The sequence below is a fragment of the Pleurodeles waltl genome, chromosome 1_1 (assembly GCF_031143425.1).
Source record: "Pleurodeles waltl isolate 20211129_DDA chromosome 1_1, aPleWal1.hap1.20221129, whole genome shotgun sequence".
Lineage (NCBI taxonomy): Eukaryota > Metazoa > Chordata > Amphibia > Caudata > Salamandridae > Pleurodeles > Pleurodeles waltl.
The window spans coordinates 434,605,436-434,624,349 of record NC_090436.1 but is presented as its reverse complement, the minus strand read 5'-3'; the positions used below and the strand labels follow the sequence as shown (position 1 = coordinate 434,624,349).

Genomic DNA, 18,914 nt, shown 5'->3' with positions numbered 1-18,914 from the left:
CACCGTTGGGGGTTCAAGGCAACCCCAAAGTTACCACACCAGCAGCTCAGGGTCGGTCAGGTGCAGAGGTCAAAGGGGTGCCCAAAACACATAGGCTTCAATGGAAATAGGGGTGCCCCGGTTCCAGTCTGCGAGCAGGTAAGTACCCGTGACTTCGGAGGGCAGACCCAGGGGGGTTTTGTAGGGCACCGTGGGGGACACAAGCAGGCACAGAAAGTACACCCTCAGCGGCACAGGGGCGGCCGGGTGCAGAGTGCAAACAGGCGTCGGGTTTTCAATAGGAATCAATGAGGAGACCCGGGGGTCTCTTCAACGATGCAGGCAGGCACAAGGGGGGCTCCTCGGGTTAGCCACCACCTGGGCTAGGCAGAGGGTCGCCTGGGGGTCGCTCCTGCACTGGAGTTCAGTTCCTTCAGGTCCTGGGGGCTGCGGGTGCAGTGTGGTTTCCAGGCATCGGGTTCCTTGAAGCAGGCAGTCGCGGTCAGGGGAAGCCTCTGGATTTCCTTTGCTGGCGTCGCTGTGGGGGCACAGGTGAGTCAACTCTGGCTACTCACGGGCTCGCAGTCGCCGGGGAGTCCTCCCTGTAGTGTTGGTTTTCCACAGGTCAAGCCGGGGGCTTCGGGTGCAGAGTGGGAAGTCTCACGCTTCCGGCGGGAAACGTGTGGTCTTTAACAGTTGCTTCTTTGTTGAAAAGTTGCAGATTTGTTGAACAGGGCCGCTGTTCTCGGGAGTTTCTTGGTCCTTTTAGATGCAGGGCAGTCCTCTGAGGCTTCAGAGGTCGCTAGTCCCTGTTGGATGCGTCGCTGTTGCAGTTTTTCTTGAAGTGGGGGGCAGGCTGGTAGGCCTGGGGCCAAATTAGTCGTAGTCTCCGTCTTCTCTGCAGGGCTTAAGGTCAGCAGTCGTTCTTCGTCTTCAGGTTGCAGGAATCTACTTTCCTAGGTTCTGGGGGCCCCTAAATACTGAACTTAGGGGTGTGTTTAGGTCTGGGAGGGCAGTAGCCATTGGCTACTGTCCTTGAGGGTGGCTACACCCTCTTTCTGCCTCCTCCCTGAAGGGAGGGGGGCACATCCCTATTCCTATTGGGGGAATCCTCCAAAATCAAGATGGAGGATTTCTAAAGGCAGGGGTCACCTCAGCTCAGGACAGCTTAGGGGCTGTCCTGAGTGGTGGGTGACTCCTCCTTGTTTTTCTCATTATCTCACCTGGCCTTGCCGCCAAAAGTGGGGGCTGTGTCCAGGGGGCGGGCATCTCCACTAGCTGGAATGCCATGGAGCATTGTAACACAAAGCCTGAGCCTTTGAGGCTCACTGCTAGGTGTTACAGTTCCTGCAGGGGGGAGGTGTGAAGCACCTCCACCCAGACCAGGCTTTGTTTCTGGCCTCAGAGAGCACAAAGACCCTCACCACATGGGGTCAGAAACTCGTCTCTCAGCACCAGGCTGGCACAGACCAGTCAGTCGTGCACTGACCAATTGGGTAAAATACAGGGGGCATCTCTAAGATGCCCTCTGTGTGCATTTTGTAATAAATTCAACACTGGCATCAGTGTGGGTTTATTATTCTAAAAAGTTTGATACCAAACTTCCCAGTATTCAGTGTAGCCAATATGGAGCTGTGGAGTTCGTTTTTCAACAAACTCCCAGACCATATACTTAATATGGCCACACTGTACTTACAATGTCTAAGAATAGACTTGGACACTGTAGGGGCATATTGCTCATGCAGCTATGCCCTCACCTGTGGTATAGTGCACCCTGCCTAAGGGCTGTAAGGCCTACTAGAGGGGTGACTTACCTATGCCACAGGCAGTATTTTGTGTGCATGGCATCCTGAGAGGGATGCCATGTCGACTTTGCCTTTTTCTCCCCACCAACACGCACAATCTGCAATGGCAGTGTGCATGTGTTAGGTGAGGGGTCCCTTAGGGTGGCACAACATATGCTGCAGCCCTTAGGGACCTTCCCTGGTCACAGGGCCCTTGGTACCACTGGTACCTTTTACAAGGGACTTAACTGTGTGCCAGGGGTGTGCCAATTGTGGAAACAATGGTATATTTTAGGTGAAAGAACACTGGTGCTGGGGCCTGGTTAGCAGGGTCCCAGCACACTTCTCAGTCAAGTCAGCTTCAGTATCAGGCAAAAAGTGGGGGGTAACTGCAACAGGGAGCCATTTCCTTACAGTCCAGTATTATGTTTTTTGCACCAAAGACCAAGCTGACCCCGGATTTTCAAAGAAACCTGATTTCCCCTGAAGCAGACCTTGAGCTTGACTAGGTAAAGAAGATTGTTGTCCAGAAGCATAGCCCTCGTTTGAGTTTCACTCCCTGGAAAGTTTTCCGCTATTGCTGGACTTATTTTGCGGAGCCTGCATACTTATGTATGTACTGAAGATAACATCTTCTCTGAGGTGGGCATCCCGAAGGATACTGTTCTGCGCAGTTCAAGCATCCAGCTATAATGGCTCTTGTAGGGGCACTTATCAGGAGACTTGGGGCTTTTTGTGCCTGCTCCTCCACGAAGCTGGCAGCAAAGTCTTGATTGCACATGCAGGATTGCATCCATGCTTGTAGGAATTGTTCAGGGTTAGTACCCTCTGGTACCCTCTGCTGGGATGCCTGTGATGCGGATTCAAACTTCCATCCTCTGCACCAGGTGTCTTTTTTTTCTTTTCTATCAGTCAAGCGACTGTTGCATGAAGAGTAGTGACGTTAGCTTATATTTTTGAGAAACAAACCTCTGAAAACGCCTCTCTGTTCACCACCTTGCGTAAGTCCGGTCATGGTAAACATCCATTTGGTCTTTCTTATTTTGTAGTACCACTGACTCGGCCTGGATCACTTGTTGGTTGGTGTCTTTTGCAACATTTGGCTCTTACTGTTCTTTTTAAGGTGTAAATGGGTGGACCCGCAAGCAGTTTGGCCATCCACTCCCAGCTGCGACGGCTACAGACAGGGAAGAGGTCAACCCAGGCTGGACAATTCGGAGTCTAAGGCGGGGTGTAGGAGGCTGGCCCTTTATGTAGTGTACAAAACTAGGCACACTGTGCATGCGGTCCAGGCAACCACACTTGGGTTCCCAGAGGTAAAAACTAGACCACTTAATGCTCTAATTTTCATGGTAGCTTGGTCGAGCAGTTAGGCTAATCATGAAGAAGTGCAAAGCATTTGTTGTACCCACAGTGTCAGTATATGAGACCACACACTTAAAAGAATAACTCGAGACAAATTAATAAGAACTACTTCAGATTTTTATAACATTTTTAAGACCAAGATCATCAAAATCAATTAAGTACTTATTGAGTTATGAATTCTTTATGTTTTCATAACAGCAGTCTTTTTGTGCTTAATTACACACAATAGAAATCAATAGAGAAAATAAATAAAATCAGGCAATGCGTTTACCAATGTCTCCTTTTGCAGGTTTGTCGAAATCGTCTGTTGGCACAATGGACCAGCTGGAGAAGTTCGGGCGTTCCCGATTTTGGCGGGAGCAGCTGCAGAAAGTCATTGGAGCCCGATGCCAGGTTACTGTGGGGGACCCTTAGGGCGCAGCCGAATCTTCGGTGCAGGCTAAAGGACGGCCAGGAGCAAAGTGTATCAGTGAGCCAGGAGCTGTGCACAAACGTGCCCTTGTAAGCAGGACGTAGGTCACTTTGAGGTAGCTTTCAGGTCAGCAGGGACACTCTGATGGGGGGTCCTGGTGGTTCCTGAAGTCCCTCAACTGGGTCTTCCTTCTGGTCCTTTTACAGTCCGTAGTGGACTATCCTTCTTGGTGTCCGACACGAGGGGACCAATACCTAGGGCTGTTGCACAATTTGGCCACTGGAGTGCGCAGTGCCACGAAGCTCTGCATACTTGGAAGGTTTGTCCTCATGGTCCATTGGGTGGAGTTTGGTCTGTCTGCAGTGTCTGGTTCTTTGGAGCCTTCACTGGGTCTTTGGTTGCTTGTTGTTGTAGAGTGATGCCTTCACTCTAGAGGGAGATCTTTGTTTTTCTTTTTAAGAGTGAGTGTTCTCTGGGGAGTTGTAGAGTACGTCCAAGCAACCCCTCTGTGACGATTGTCGAGTCGTGGGTTTGGTGCCTTTTCTTGGTGCAGCAGGACTTCAGTTCTTGAGCCTTGGATCTTTGTTGCTGTTCTTCTTTCGTCCTTGAAATCTGATTTCTTGGCCTAAGGATGCGCACTAAATACCGTATTTAGTGTGGGGGTTTAGGTGAGTACCTAGTAGTGACCAATGGGTCATTTACCTTAGGAGGGCTACACCCACTAAGTGACCACTTCCTGTGGGCAGAGGTCAGTTCCCTACACATGATTGACTACTTTCCTTCCGTGCAAGATGGAGGAAAATGAAATGGAGGGGCCACCTCGCATGCAGCAACTTAGATGTGGTGCAAGCTGGGGAGGACCACTCCTCCGGTCCTTTGTGTGGTTTCCCGCCTTTGCTCCCACCAAAAGTGATGGTTTGCAACGGGGACGTCTGCTGCTAGCAGCAGGTTTTGGGTGGTCTAATTTTAATGGCGGTAAGCCCTTTGAAGCTGACTAGTAGGACTGCGCACATTCCAGAGGGAGGGCGTGTTAGCACCTCCACCCAGGAAGGGCTATGTTCTGAGTCCCAGAGAGTAGGATCTCTCACCCCAGGGACTCAGAATCTTGTCTGACGGTGGCAGGCTGGTTGTGACCAACCAGCAACCATGCCAGGGTAGTTAGCTTTTACAGGGGGCACCTCCAAGATGACCCCTGGGTACATTTTGTAGTAAATCCAATACTTTTACCAGTTTGGATGTATCCTTTTGAATTGTTCTATACCAAACAATCCAGGGTTCAGGGTAGTTACCATGTAGCTGTGAAACTCGTACTGACCAGTGATCAGCATGTGTATTAAAATGGCTGCCCTGTTCACTTACTGTGTTCCAGGTCTGGCAAGGACACAGTAGGGGCATATTGCTCATTCATCTATGTCAACATATACAGTGTAGTGCACACTGCCTTAGGGCTGGAAGGCATGCCAGAGGAGTGACTTACCTATAGTGCATGCAGTGTGTAGTGAACAGGGCATACAGGCTGTGTGCCATGTCAAGTTTGCCTTTTAGGTTTGCATCAAAACACTCAGCCTGCAAACAGTGCTGGGTGCTTCTTGATGCATGGTCCTAGAGAGTGGTACAACCTGTGGTGCTGCCATCAGGGTCTACCCTCAGTACCCATGGGTACCCAAGTACCATTTACTTGGGACTTACAGTGGCAGCTAAAGGTGTTGCCAATTGTGCAAATGCATCACAACAGTTTTTGGGAAAACGATCTGGTTCAGGGAACCTGGTTATCAGGGGTCTGGGCGCTAACAACTTTGAGAATACATCTAATAGCAGGCAAAAGGTGGGGGGCTAACAATGGTAAAAGAGGTATTTTCTCTTAGGGGGGACTACCAAACTTTGGGCCCCAAGCAGTCTCTCCCTGTTATGTTCTCATAGGCTCCTGCAGGCTCATTTGTGCACTCACCACAGGGGAAGTGTCCTGATATCAGAGTAAGGGAGGGTACCATGGCCCCCCACTTCTTGTCGCACCAATATCAAGCAGGAAGGGGGTCAATCCAGGTTGGGCAACACGTATTGCAGGACCCTGTAACAACTACAACTATCAGTGGCTAACACCCCCTTCTTTCTTGTTCCAGCGAAGTAGGCCTCTAAGATAGTTAGTCCCAGCCCCAACGCCTGCCTAACCCTGCACTAGGCCACAGCACTTCAAAGGCTCTGTCTGACTCGTCAGTCATGCTTTGTCCCTTTGTGGTTGCAGCTCTTCCCGAGGTTGGCATGTTCCTACTTTCAACTAGAAGTTTGCATTACCCCGATCCACACCGCTCACAAATAGTGTGTTGCTGCCCATATTATTGTCGTTGCCTGCTCTGTCGCTGGCTTCAGTTGTGCACTGCAGCTGCAATCTCCTTTCAAATTACATATGTAGTGCTGCCACATACATGGTAGTTGAAAGTGCAGAGCCTCATTTGCTGGATAATTGACACCACAGTGGAAACCGCTAGACTTGTCAGCCACTCTGTGCTCCCAGGTGGAACGCATCTTTCATCTCAGCGAGTTCCCGTTTCCTCTGGCATGACTATCTTGTTTTCTTTGCGCCACTACACCAATAGTCCTTGCAACTTTTCTCCAGGGTGGCTCCTCCTTGCTTGGAACTGTTACAATGCGCCTCACTGGTCTGCCATGACGACTACTCCTGTTCGGCCTCACACACCGGGCCCAACCACCCCTGTTTGCTCTCCTTATTCCTTCAGTCTCTCTTCACAGCCAACATTTTTTTTCCCCGCACCCCAGGAAAAGTTTAAAATTAGAGCTGGGCCCCACTCTCATAAAATCAGTGTGGGGACTCAAATGCCAGGTAGACAGTGTTGAAACTCCATGGACAGGGAATTCAATTTTATAACAGCATTAGAATCATTCAGGATTATACTGTGGGTCTGCAGAGCCTTGCTTTGGTGCTACTGTCTGCCACTTGTTGGATAACCTTCCAAGGGCAGAATCTGATTTGGTAGGGAGAAAGGTGTGCTACATATCTGTTGTGATTATGAAAACTGCAAGTGCCACGACTCTTCTGGATTGATATGACAGGACATTGTGGAACTGTATCCACCAATTTGTCAGTGACTTATCAAGATACTGCAGGGAAGATTTCATAGAAATACTAAATGAGGAAATTATTGTATGTAATCAAGTCACCAGTTTAGACTTGTTGATACTGGGTGCAAATACCGTCATTTCAGACAACATTGTTTACCATTCAGATAAATTAAGAAATAGCCCGCTGGAAGTCAGAGATGGAGATGTTAAAGGGTGTAAGCCAGGCGAAGGAAAAAGCTGAAAAATACATATACAGAGCTTATCACTGTTACTTTCCAGGGAAAGTTTCAGTCCATCAAGGTCTGCAAGGCCATCAGCACCAACAAAACAGACCTCAACAAGTCAAAGAGGACTGAAAATTATTCTGTTTTCACTGCGTTCTGATGAGGCCAGAAAACACATTTGCACCCATTCTGAACCTAAAACTGGCAAACAAATGTATATGGAAAGAAAAACTCAGGTTGGTAGCATTATATCTCATCGACCCACAGCTACATCAGCAAGATTGGCTGTACTCCATAGATCTTTGAGCTGGGTACTTTCATGTGCCTATAGCCAAGAAACATTGCCATTCACAAATCTCAGAAACTTGCAGAAGCCAATACCAATGCAAGGTAATTCCACATTTCGCCCCGAGCCTGTGGAAAGAACAATCTGAAAGTGCATGGCGGTTCTTGTGGAACATTTACGGAAATAGAATTATCTTTGTATCTAGACAGCTGGCTGATCAGGGCTTCAGCAACATTTGCTAACAACAGTCTCAATTCTCAGCTGCTAGGGCTAAACATTGGTCACAAGAAATCATCTCCAGTGCTGTCTCTGCACTATCTGAGAGCAGTTCTAGATACTTTAAGTACAAAAGTATGTCTTTCATAGGAGAGACTGATATCTATTGGTGTGAAATTTTACAATCTGTTTGAAACAAAATGACAGTGAGACAGATAGCCACTTTTAGGCTCCATGGTGTCCTGCAGCTTCTTGGTGCTCCTCGCCCTCCTCCATGCTCCATGAACATGCAGATGGACAGAACCATTCAGTGTGTATGATTTCAGTTGAGATTCCTTAAAAAATAACTAGAGTTACAGATAAGAAACCTGTCAGACATTACATTCAGATTGTACATGTACCAACCATGCGCCTAGTTACCATATGTAGTAAAGAATGAATGGTCCCTGGGACACATTTAAACCATTGCAAGACAAGAGAATATTTTGGATGGCTTTATGAACATAGGACTAACAACTAAGCAGGTATGTGACATGACTAAGAGACATAACACTGGCTGTTACCGGTAGCGCTCTCTAGCTATTAGACAGGGTTAATTATAGGTTAGATTGACATCTTTTTATCCCTGCATGCATAGGAATAGACCTATGACGCTGATAAGTTTTAAGGCATGGGCAATGTGGGTCCTGGCCCAGGGCCCCACCCTTTCAGGAGGCCCCCTGGTAGAGCTAGCTCAGTTCTCGCCCTGATGGTTTTTAAGTATCATTTTTCTTTAGTTTATGTTTAATGTGGGTGATATGTTGGAATTTGTTTTAGACATTTGGCAGAGAAATGGTTGTTTTTCAACACCATGCAGCATTCTTAAAAATAATGTCTTTCATATCAACCCTGTACCTCACATATGTGAAATAGCTTACTCTGCCAATGACCTGGCCGAAGAGGGCATGAAAAAGTTTAAATTAGTTCATAAATTCAACGCTGTTACAGAAAGGAAAGGGGACTTCAAAATATGTTTGGCCAGGACCCTTGAAATCCTTAAGATGTCCCTTCTGCGATGACAAGGCCATTCCACTGGAATAAATGTCCACTATTGGCATCTTGGTTGCTTAAGTGAGGTGCCTCCTATCTATTTTTACAGCATGTTAATCACTTCTGTTCATTATTATAATAAATAGCACCTGGAATACACTCCGCTTAACCAGACGGTGGCTTTTCCAGTATCCTTGTACTTAAACCAACAAGCGAGAGCGCAACCTAAAAATAAAAAAATATTGTATCCTGTAGCTTCTAAATTTAACACATTATATTATATTATGATGATCATACAAATGTCCACATTCAGTCCAGCGAATAATTGTAAAAAGGCCATCAAAGATAGATGCATTATCCAATCTTTGATTCTTCTGTGTTCTCTTAACTTGTGATCATAATGGATGTTAGCCCAGCCAACGCATTTTGTCCATAACAAAGGATTTGACCGGGCTGTAAACACATATACAAAATCTAGTTACAATAAAAACCATACGAAAAAACACAATCACCCAAAAAAACACCATCAGATATATTCAGATAGCAAGTGAATCATATCGCTTGAGGGCTGAATCAGTGTAATATGTTCCAAACCATCACCTAACTATACAGTAACGGAGTTTATACCTAAATAACCCAATCATGTGACGATCCCCAAATCTCATTAATTAACATATACCTCTTAATAATCTACTGCATATTGCACAAAGTGCCTGTTTTTATTACATTTTTATACCATCACAATTCACTTTTTTTTTTCGGAATGGACTAACTCTTCAAACTAGTATACCAAATCAAAAGGTGATTTAAATTTGTTTGTTGTTTTACGTACAAAATATTGTAGAAAAGCTCCAGAATGAACATCACTTGTCATTTCTAGGCATCATTCCAGCATTCTAATTTGCACATTAATTTCTAAAACAGAGCAGATAATTTTATTCACAAATACTTCCTAAATCAAAAAGACGTTACTTTCTAAAATCCCCATCACAGGGTGATGTTTATTCCATGCAGTTCACCAGAGCATTAGTATATACTCTACAACTGTCAACAACAGTGCCAATGTGAACTGTCCATTCTTATGTATGTTCAGTACTGATAACTGACAGTAAGTGAATTTTCATAAGAAATGTAACCCGATCCCCCTTGGTCCATGCTAAACAAGCAGTCAAAGATAAATGCAATAATCACGGAATATAAAATTGCTGCACTTACTAAATACCCCACTAGACTTGCATCTCTGTAATGCGGAAAGCAACTGTCTTTCTTTTTAAATAGGTGGTTTGTATAACAACATGCTTATCATTCACAATACTAGTTAAAAAAAACTCTGTGTATAAATACCATAAACACAAAACATAGACTCAAACAACTCAAAATCTAATTTGTGATCACATGCAGATTATTCTTGTTAACTGAGATGTACCATCATATCCAATAATTAACCAACAATCCCCTTCTATATGGTCATGCCTCCATAAAAATCATATCACTTACTCTTCCAAAATAATGCCATGTTGAAGAGTGCAAACTTCTCGAGAATTGAGCCACAGCCCAATTCATTGCTATTACCAACATGCCTGTGTGCCCATACCCCTGTAGGTTCCTGATGCGCTCGCTATAAACAACCCAGTAGCAAAACAGCATATTTAAAATCTGTGCCATTTATGAAGCGCCCACCTCCTCCTTGATTAGAGGGCCCATCACATTTAAGCAACACATCATGTATTCCCATATCGTTTCACCGTTCTGAAACTGGCAAACGTCTCACAGATAACATTGTGAGCTTATACAAATACCTTGAGAGCCAGTAAGACCCTATATGTGGGTCTTTCTTGAAAGCATGTAGTGTGAAAAATGGGCAAAGGGTTATGAATATAGAGTATAATGCAGTGTGCTAGAGCAGGAACGTTTTGTATGGACTGATTATTTTTCCTGTCTGTATCCTAGTCTCTTTGCTTCTTCCTTGTTTTGATTAAGAAAACTGTCCTCCCCATTCCATCATGGAATTCATCTCACCTGGAGGTTGGTCTATCAGTTGCTTAGACCATGAACACAGAACTCAAGGTGATTTAGCTGTGCCCCATCAATCTCCTAGAATGTAGGCAGATAATCCATCAAAGCTTTACTCCTTTCCATTACATAACAGCTGGCATTAGAAATACACTAATATCTGCCAGCCCTAGTTGATGCTAAGCTAGAAAAAAACATAGAGCACCTCCATTTAACTTCTGCTGTCTCTAACTAGTATCTTTCTGGCAGATATTGATGTCCACTGGGATGACTACACTGACCCTCTTGTAGCTTGATTCTCCTATCACATTCTGGAGATGTCCATATTAAAGCCCTGCCCCAATCCTGAACATGCCAAAGGTTCTAACTTGCATCTAATTATCTCAGAGTCTGATTTGATTAGTTTGATTGCCTACAAATCTATTTTACCAAATTAATTAACAAGCAGATTATAATGGCTCAACCAAACAAACGATCTTCTTGATGCCTTAAATCAAAAGCTTAGATGTTGACGATATTAGCATCACAGTAAGCTGACATCTTGCTCTCTGTGGCAATTGTAAGAATGTGAACAGCATGACGTTTCACTACCGGAGAACCCTGTGAATTATTCGTCATGAGAATGTCCTGTTTTTCCTCTAAAACTAAAATCTCAGCTCTTTATCTGCAAATCCAAATTCTGAAAGAAAAAATGAAATGGACCTCTAAAGGTGTTAACAACTTTACCTCACTCACTAGCCACGCTGTGTGATACCAAGAGAAAATGAAATAAAAACTTGGACTTCGCTTCACGTGAATCACCACAAAAAAGCTGTCAAGATGGTCAGGCGACCAACGATCACTTTACCACACCACACCCTACCCTTGTTTGTCTGAGCGGTGCACCAGTACTCAGCTGTACATCAAAAATACCTACAAAAATGACACAAATTAATAATTTAAGTACTGAAAAATATGTTAACCTTATACACTTGCTGGTGGCTTCAGTCAATCCCTCATGCATTAACCACCCAGTATAATGTCTTAAGATAATACAAAAAAATAAAAAGATCTCAGATTGCTGATGCCATAAGACTACATAAAAATGATCAGACAAGCAACTACTCCTTCAAGATATGCCAACAAAAGCCCCCTAATTAGGCAAATTTGATGTAATTAGCACTGATAACCACACTACAACTCACAGACCCCACGGCTCTCTGCCTATTCTTCAGATCCTAGCCATTTTAGCTTAAAATACAGCCCAATGCCTACATCCATACTGAGCAAGCTTCATTAACGTCTCTCTCTTCCACCCATGTTTTATTTCCGGATTCTCCTCTGTGGATCAAGATAAGTCTCTCCTGAAAAAGCTAATGCTGACCCCAATTAACTATACAACTATCAACCCTCAACTTCATTGCTGAACCATTGAAAAGTGCATAACCTCTCAAAAAGCATTTAAAATAACCCAGCTTGAAACAGGGCTACCATTCTGACCTTAGATGACGCTCTGACAATTTTCATGCAGTGAGAGGCTTGCTACATAATGCTACTTCATATGTCAGTAGCCTTCAATACAGTTCACCACAGTGTTCCTCTGGACACTTTGGAAAAATGTAAAGGGTTTAATGTACTGAATGAATGTGAATCATACTAAATCACTCCGAGTTCATAAAAACTGGAGAAACAATCTCCACCATTTAAACACTTTTTAGTGTTCACAGGGATTTATATGTTTTCCAACATTGTTCAGTCTTCATATCAAGAAATTAGGAGAGGGTATAGAGGATCTGGGTGTTGTAGTTCACCAATATTCTGACAATACTCCGCTATATATCAAAATCTCCTTTGGCAATAACATGAATCCACTAGCTCTTAGAGTGAAAAACCCCCAAGGGATAGCTGCACCAGGTTAAGCTTAACCCCCAAAACCGTTCTTCTTTCTGCTTCTCCATCCCCACTTTCTTTATAGACAAGGCTAGCACATCTCACATTCTTAGGATTATCCTCTGCCGTTGTTCAAGAATCCAAATTTCTTGGTTTTATGTTTGATGGTAAGCGCCACCATGATAGATATATTGCTGGAGGTGCACCTTTGCAGCTACATCTCCTCTTTAACTTGAAATACCTATTTCCAGAACAGGATTTCAAATTAATGGGCCAAGCAATTAGGTATGTCTCCTTGGTGACTTCTCTCATTTACCTGATTATTACCCTAGGGTCCTCCCTGAAAGCTACTGCGAGGTTGGTCTCTAGTGCTCTTCAATAGGATTACGTTACAATAGTATAAAACTCTCTAAACTGTCTCTCTTTGAAAGTCATGTTATCTGAAGTATTGCCTGACTGATCTACAAAGCGTCCCATGTTAATAATCCCAACTGTCTAGCAAGTAAGTTAATGATCCTGTGGTGAATGCACACTGTGCAGTAAAGATCACCTGTGGTTCAAAACCCCATGCTTATGGAAGCTAAGTAGACTGCTTTCTCTACCTCTTTAACTCAGACAAATACCTGTGTTTGTTTCCTTTGACTGCATGTAAGATTTTAGCATACCTGATCTGTTTGTTAAACTTGGCTATTGTTATCTGCAACTTCAAACCTCATGCTGAGAATCCCTTCTGTCTGAATTGTACACTTCTTCATGTCTGTTTTATAACCTGAATTATCCTTAATTTTGTGGGAACTCTTTTGACCTGAAATTTGGATGATTAGTAATTGCACCCTTGTGTACCTGGTCTGAGGTCTGTAAAACTTTATTAATACATTTAGATATGTGAAGTGTGGTTAATGTCGTGTCGTAAACAATTCGCAATGGCTGTGAATTACTGCTTGTCTGGTTTTAGGATTGTTCAATAGTATTTGAATGCCCTTTTTGTCACACTATTTTTGTGGGATGTACAGGTTTCCAAACAGAGAGGTTGGTTACCACATAATTAGATTTTATGGATTCCATGAAACAATGTTAATTTAACATTGGGTAATAAGTCCCACACCTAATAAACTGAGCGTTAGTTGTGGATCTAACAATCGAAGAGCAGGTATTGGCAGACCACATAATAATTGGTTTTAATATCTACCTCCCATGGAATATTAAATCTTCCAAGAACATGGTATGTTATCCTATTAAAAGTTATTTAAAGTGAATTGGCTATAGATTGAATCCTGCGTTATGGCTCACTGCAAGAGCAGTCATCCAGGTGCTGTGATTTTAATTACATCTTATCGTACTTGAATTCTGGATACAATAGTCCACTGAAGTGAAGCCTCACACCTCCAAAAGTGAAAATTTATGTTTGTATTACTTTTCTGGTTACATAGGAATGTCACACATATTGAAAAATGGTGGATTAAATGTAGCACTCCCAATCATAAAATATCCGTGGAAAATTGATATTCCAAAAATCAGTGGTTCAAAGGGCTTCTGGTTCAACATAGCAGATTGGATTGATAATCCTCCATTACCATTGTTTATAGCTACTTAGAGCTGACAGGGGGCACAACTGATTGTTCCACAACCCTCACTGCTCATGAGGTGCAAATCACCTTTCAGAATATTGATGCAATTCAATGAACCATGTTGAAAATCTTCTAATAATGACTCCTGCTGATGCTTACAAATCGAGACTGCCCAGTTTAAATCTGTAACTTTACAATCACTCCTGCCCTCTTTGATGCAGCTGAGAGCAACCCATACCCCTTTCACTCACCAGTTTATCTGCCCAACCTCAAGGTTACGTAGGGTAACTGCTGCAGCACTGCTTCGACGTCTAGCTGGGATCAATGACTGTCCCAATAAGCAGAAGCAAGTCATTGTAATGCTATTTGTTACAATCTAATAATTATGTCAGTAGAATGACCAGTCATTGCCACGTCTCTATTCTGCTGTTTTTACCAGCAGTCTGTTAATGACTATTATCTACTGAATATCAACATTAGAAGGAAAACAGTCATAGTTTCAACTATAAAGGATGAAACAATTCTAGTGATTGCTCAAGAACAGCTGTTACCTGTTTTGTATCAATCTAAAATGTTATTCATTTTAATATGAGCTGCTCTTAACACTCCATGAAATGCATTTATCGTTTGCGACATCGGATAAATATGTCCAGTACTATCCTGGCCTTAGTAAAATCTATTCAGTAGTGCTGAGGCATCAGGTCAAATTAACCAGATTGAAGGTTCCCCAATTCCTGATCTTATGCTTTGTGCGGTTCTGTTGGCCCAAGTCAGCGAGAGTCATGACCCCTTGTATCAGATGTATGCCGATTATATTTAAATTCTCCTTACCTTTATGATCATGTATCAAATGGAATAGTTGTTACATAGTATTTTACCTTGATCCAGTCCTGAATGTGATAAAGCTGCTTTTTGTGACTGGCAGTAAAACAGAAATACCTTCTGTTAAGTGGTTCGAGCATGCATTCTTTTCACTGTGTTCAGTTTGGTTGGGTGCAGAAGTGTTTAATCTGAACATAATGTTTGAGGATCAAATGCCCCTCTCCCAAATTGTGACCCTGACAGAGGAAAGGCACTTTGAATTAAGTGACCTACTGTCACATTGATGACATGGCCCTTTGATGGATATTGCTTTGTTGCGATCTGGGCCCCACGCCTCCCAGAACCACAAGGGTTGGATTTCTAACCGCCTGATTTAAGGACTTAGTTCAGTGCAACAATACAAATTAGAAATTCATTTGGACTGCAACCTGTACACAAGCCACTAAGCAATACTGTGCAGGATGTCTTTTCAGGTCACAAACAATCCTTCTAGATGAGTTCAGGGACACATTCGAACTCAAGACCCTCTTTTGTAAATGAAAAACACACTCACAATAGCACTTTGAAACTGAGAGTGTACTTTAAAATGTTTATTTTAAAACCTTGGTGTCGTGAATAAAATATGAATGGTAATCACACAGACTGAGAAAATAAATGTAGCAATGCATGACATGGCCAGTGAAAACAATATGAACATTTCTAACATAGTTAGCAAGTTCCTGGCATCCTAACACCCTTAAGCTACCTGTAAGTGCTATGCTAAATTTTAGCAGAAGCTATACATAACAGTCCTATACATCGATTTTCTTAAGATGTACCGCAGAATATACATTCTCTCAGTAAAAAATATGTGTTTAGCAATGCTCAATAACAGCTTTTGCCTGGGAATCATAACTAGTGCTAGGCTGCAGTTGTCTGCACCGCTCATGGAGCTGCCTCAGACAAAGGTTGGTTGTCCCTGCAAACCGGCCTGACCTCTGGAGTGATAGTGCGAAGCCTCCTCATATTATGGTCAGACACCTGGGTTCTTATAGTATCTAATCACTGATGATTTTATCCCATATTTATAAAACAAAGCAGTACGTGCAGACGCAAGCATCGACAAGACTAAAGAACTATGTCAGTAGATGTGTCACCTCGATTCACATGTAGATTATATGCTGCTATAACTAAAAACAATAAAACATGCCAGTTTCTACAGTAAATGCCCATAATGAAAACAATAAAATGTCAGCCTCGATAGGAGGCATTCGTGATACTAATACCTTTTTTGGGTGCCTAAAACTTTTTCACTTTCTACTGAAAGACAGCGAAGAATCTGCAAGCAGACGCATAGTAAAAATAAAGATGGCCTAAACGTGACTTGACAGTGTTCACAACAGCTTGGCCTTCTTGCTTCTTTCTATTGCATTACTCATATAGAATACAGCCTGGTTTAAAACATTCTGCAAGATAAGTTACTGATCAAATAAATGAGCCAAAATGTAAATTTCTTGCTGCTGGCATGAGGCAATAGAGTGCCCTTTAACAGCCTTCGTTTAGAGCACTTTCACTGTCAGTGGTTCAGAATCTCCTCTGCAGCCTAATGGCTAAACATATAAATGCAAGAATGTTTTCTGCTTTGACATCTGTCGGTCTGGCTAGATTTAGAAAAAAAATGATTACTCTGTTCTTGAAATTGTAACGATTTACAAAGTAAAGTTTCTTTCCAATACTTTTGTTGCCCTATTTATGGGCCTTTATTTTGAGGGTAGTGCAGTGTTGCAGCACAAGCTCACATTGCATACTGAGATGTGAAATTGTTGATACAGTTCCATCAATCTGTACCTCTCTTCTTACTATGCTTAAATAGGAATTGCTGCCATAGATCAGTGGAGGGTTTTATGGCCACTACTTTTTTGGCCTTATCTCCAGTCCAACTCTATTGGTCTTCTCTTTTAAGATTCAGTGAGCAATATACTGATGAAGAACCAGTAGTCCATTACTTACAATTTTTCCCTTTTGTAAAAGATATCTGCTTTAAATTCTGTGTACCTTAATAGCAATTAGGAGACTATCTCCACTACCCTTAGAAAGCTGATAAAATAAGCCAATTTTGCCTTTGCTGTGGACACTCACATGTGTAGAAAGCAGTACATTTTTATTGAGAAAGCGACATCTCAAGATAGAGTATGCTCCATAAATATGGTTATTGTTCACATGTATGAAGCTGTGGAAAACAGAAAGTGTCTCATTATGTGTTAATGTGGTGCTCACACCACTTGCAGAAGGTACACTACTTCATTGGTATTCCCACTGCAAAGGTTCTAGTGAATATTGGCTCTCAACTCTTAAATTATAATAATATGCTCCTATTTCTAGGAAACCATTAATATTAGTTAAGCTTGGGTGCAGCCCATTAGTACTATTTTTATCTAGCAGGATATACTTTGTAGTGGCTGCCAAATATGCCTGTATAAATCAAAGACTTAATTCTTGGTATGAATGATTGGAATGGGGTAAGAGCAGGTGAACTACTAATGGTGAGTCTCTGGAGCATGCATATTTTAGCAATGCGATCTCGTGCAGTTGTTTGGCTTTTGATTTCATATACCTGTAAGGAGCAGTTATTTTAATCAATTCCCATAGTTTAATTATTTTTAAATTCCTAACCTTTTAGTAAAACTACTTTAGAAAGAAGTGTTTTGCCACTATATTACATGGCTCTTCAGATAAAACATGAACCTGAAATTTATAAGCTTAATTTTCCTATAGCTTTATGTTAATGTTTTGCACATTTTGCTACAACTAAGGTAACAGGGAAAGGCTTCCATAAAGACAAATATAAGCAAGTCCTGGGCCAGTGGAAGTAAACTAATAACTATTGCTGGTAAAGGAATGAAGCCTTATGCTTTACAGTAGTAATAAATATCAAACTGATAGCAAGACACTTGCTACCCGATAGGATGGCCAAGAGTTATCTGTAATCAGCAAGTAGGATGTCTAATGGGTTACAGTTTACATGATACATAGTGCCAGATAATAAACCAAAATAGTAATGAAGCTCAAAATAGTGGTGGGTCTCATGGTACCTCAAGACTTGTTTTTTTCAGAATTTGACAAGTGGTGATGAATGTGCTGTGAAATGCGTACAATGCAAAGCACTTGTGTGATGCTTGTTTTATAGTGTTGGCCCATTCACTTTGTGTGATAATACAACATGTTTGATGGTAATGTTTTTTCAGCTACCACTTGAGGAAGATCCATCAATCAGCAAGAGTTCCAAAGTAGAGAGCCCTTCAACCTGTTACCAGATAAACCTTCATCAAGAATTTAACTCCTCTACCTCCCTGCAAAGTCCGTTTGAATGTGTGGATGATACTACAGATAGAAAGCCTCAGTTAGAGCTTGTTAAAACCCAAACTTTGGCAGAAACCACCAGGTGAGATGTGCACTATTTTATTCTAAGCTATTATGTATCCTGTATACATTATTTCTGTAACTTGAGAAGATAATTCAGTGTTTGCAATACAATATGCCATTTTTGCAGAAAGGACATTTAAGTATGCGCTGCAATATCGCTCACTTAATGTTCAGTGGTTGTAGTTGGCAGTTATTCAAGAAACTTATAACTGCCAATTGATTTTTTAGATGATTCTGAAAAGATTTGACTCTAACAAGGACTCGAATACATATTCATATTTCAGTCACATTATTCCTGATTGCATGTTTTATTTCTACTAAAACATGTAAAATAATTTTCAACTGCTTTCAAAGATGGATGTGGTGATTTATTTTATTCAGGTGTGTGTGCCTCACTTAGGAGGCGAAGATGTGGGGAGACTTGCTGTGATAGGGCAACATGTCAGTACCATTGTTCGACTATATGTGTAAACATTTTCATTACCTTGATGCAGAATATTGTTTGCTTTTAGTTTCATTAGAACTATGTCAACTTTTTATTCAAAGCATTACTTATCATACCAATTAATGTGATGAAGGATTGGAAGATATACTCTTCTCCAACATTTATTGTTTCATGGCTCACAAGCTTCAGTTATTTTAATTTGGTTAGTCAGGCTGGGAATTGCCTATGAAAATGTTAAAACATAATGAAAATTTATGTGTGTGCTTTGGGTTTGTGGGCATTGTTTGTGTTCCACTCCCCAATGTTCTCTACTCTCTCCAGAGGTTATTGAATTTTATTCTGTACACTCTTCTCTTTTGGAACATTTCTACTTTATAATTGTTTTTCAAAAGTGAAATTTCTACTGATGTGGGTTCATCTCA

The 18,914-nt window shown here is 42.1% G+C and overlaps 1 protein-coding gene across 2 annotated transcripts in view; it reads left to right on the top strand.

Moving 5' to 3' along the window:
- Positions 1 to 18,914, top strand: part of BDP1 (BDP1 general transcription factor IIIB subunit) — a 1,097,554-nt gene that overhangs the window by 344,547 nt on the left and 734,093 nt on the right. For both annotated transcript variants that reach the window (XM_069224223.1, XM_069224213.1), the window contains exon 19: positions 17,870 to 18,066. In XM_069224223.1, coding sequence (XP_069080324.1) covers positions 17,870 to 18,066 — 197 coding nt within the window. The remainder of the gene's footprint in view (positions 1 to 17,869; positions 18,067 to 18,914) is intronic.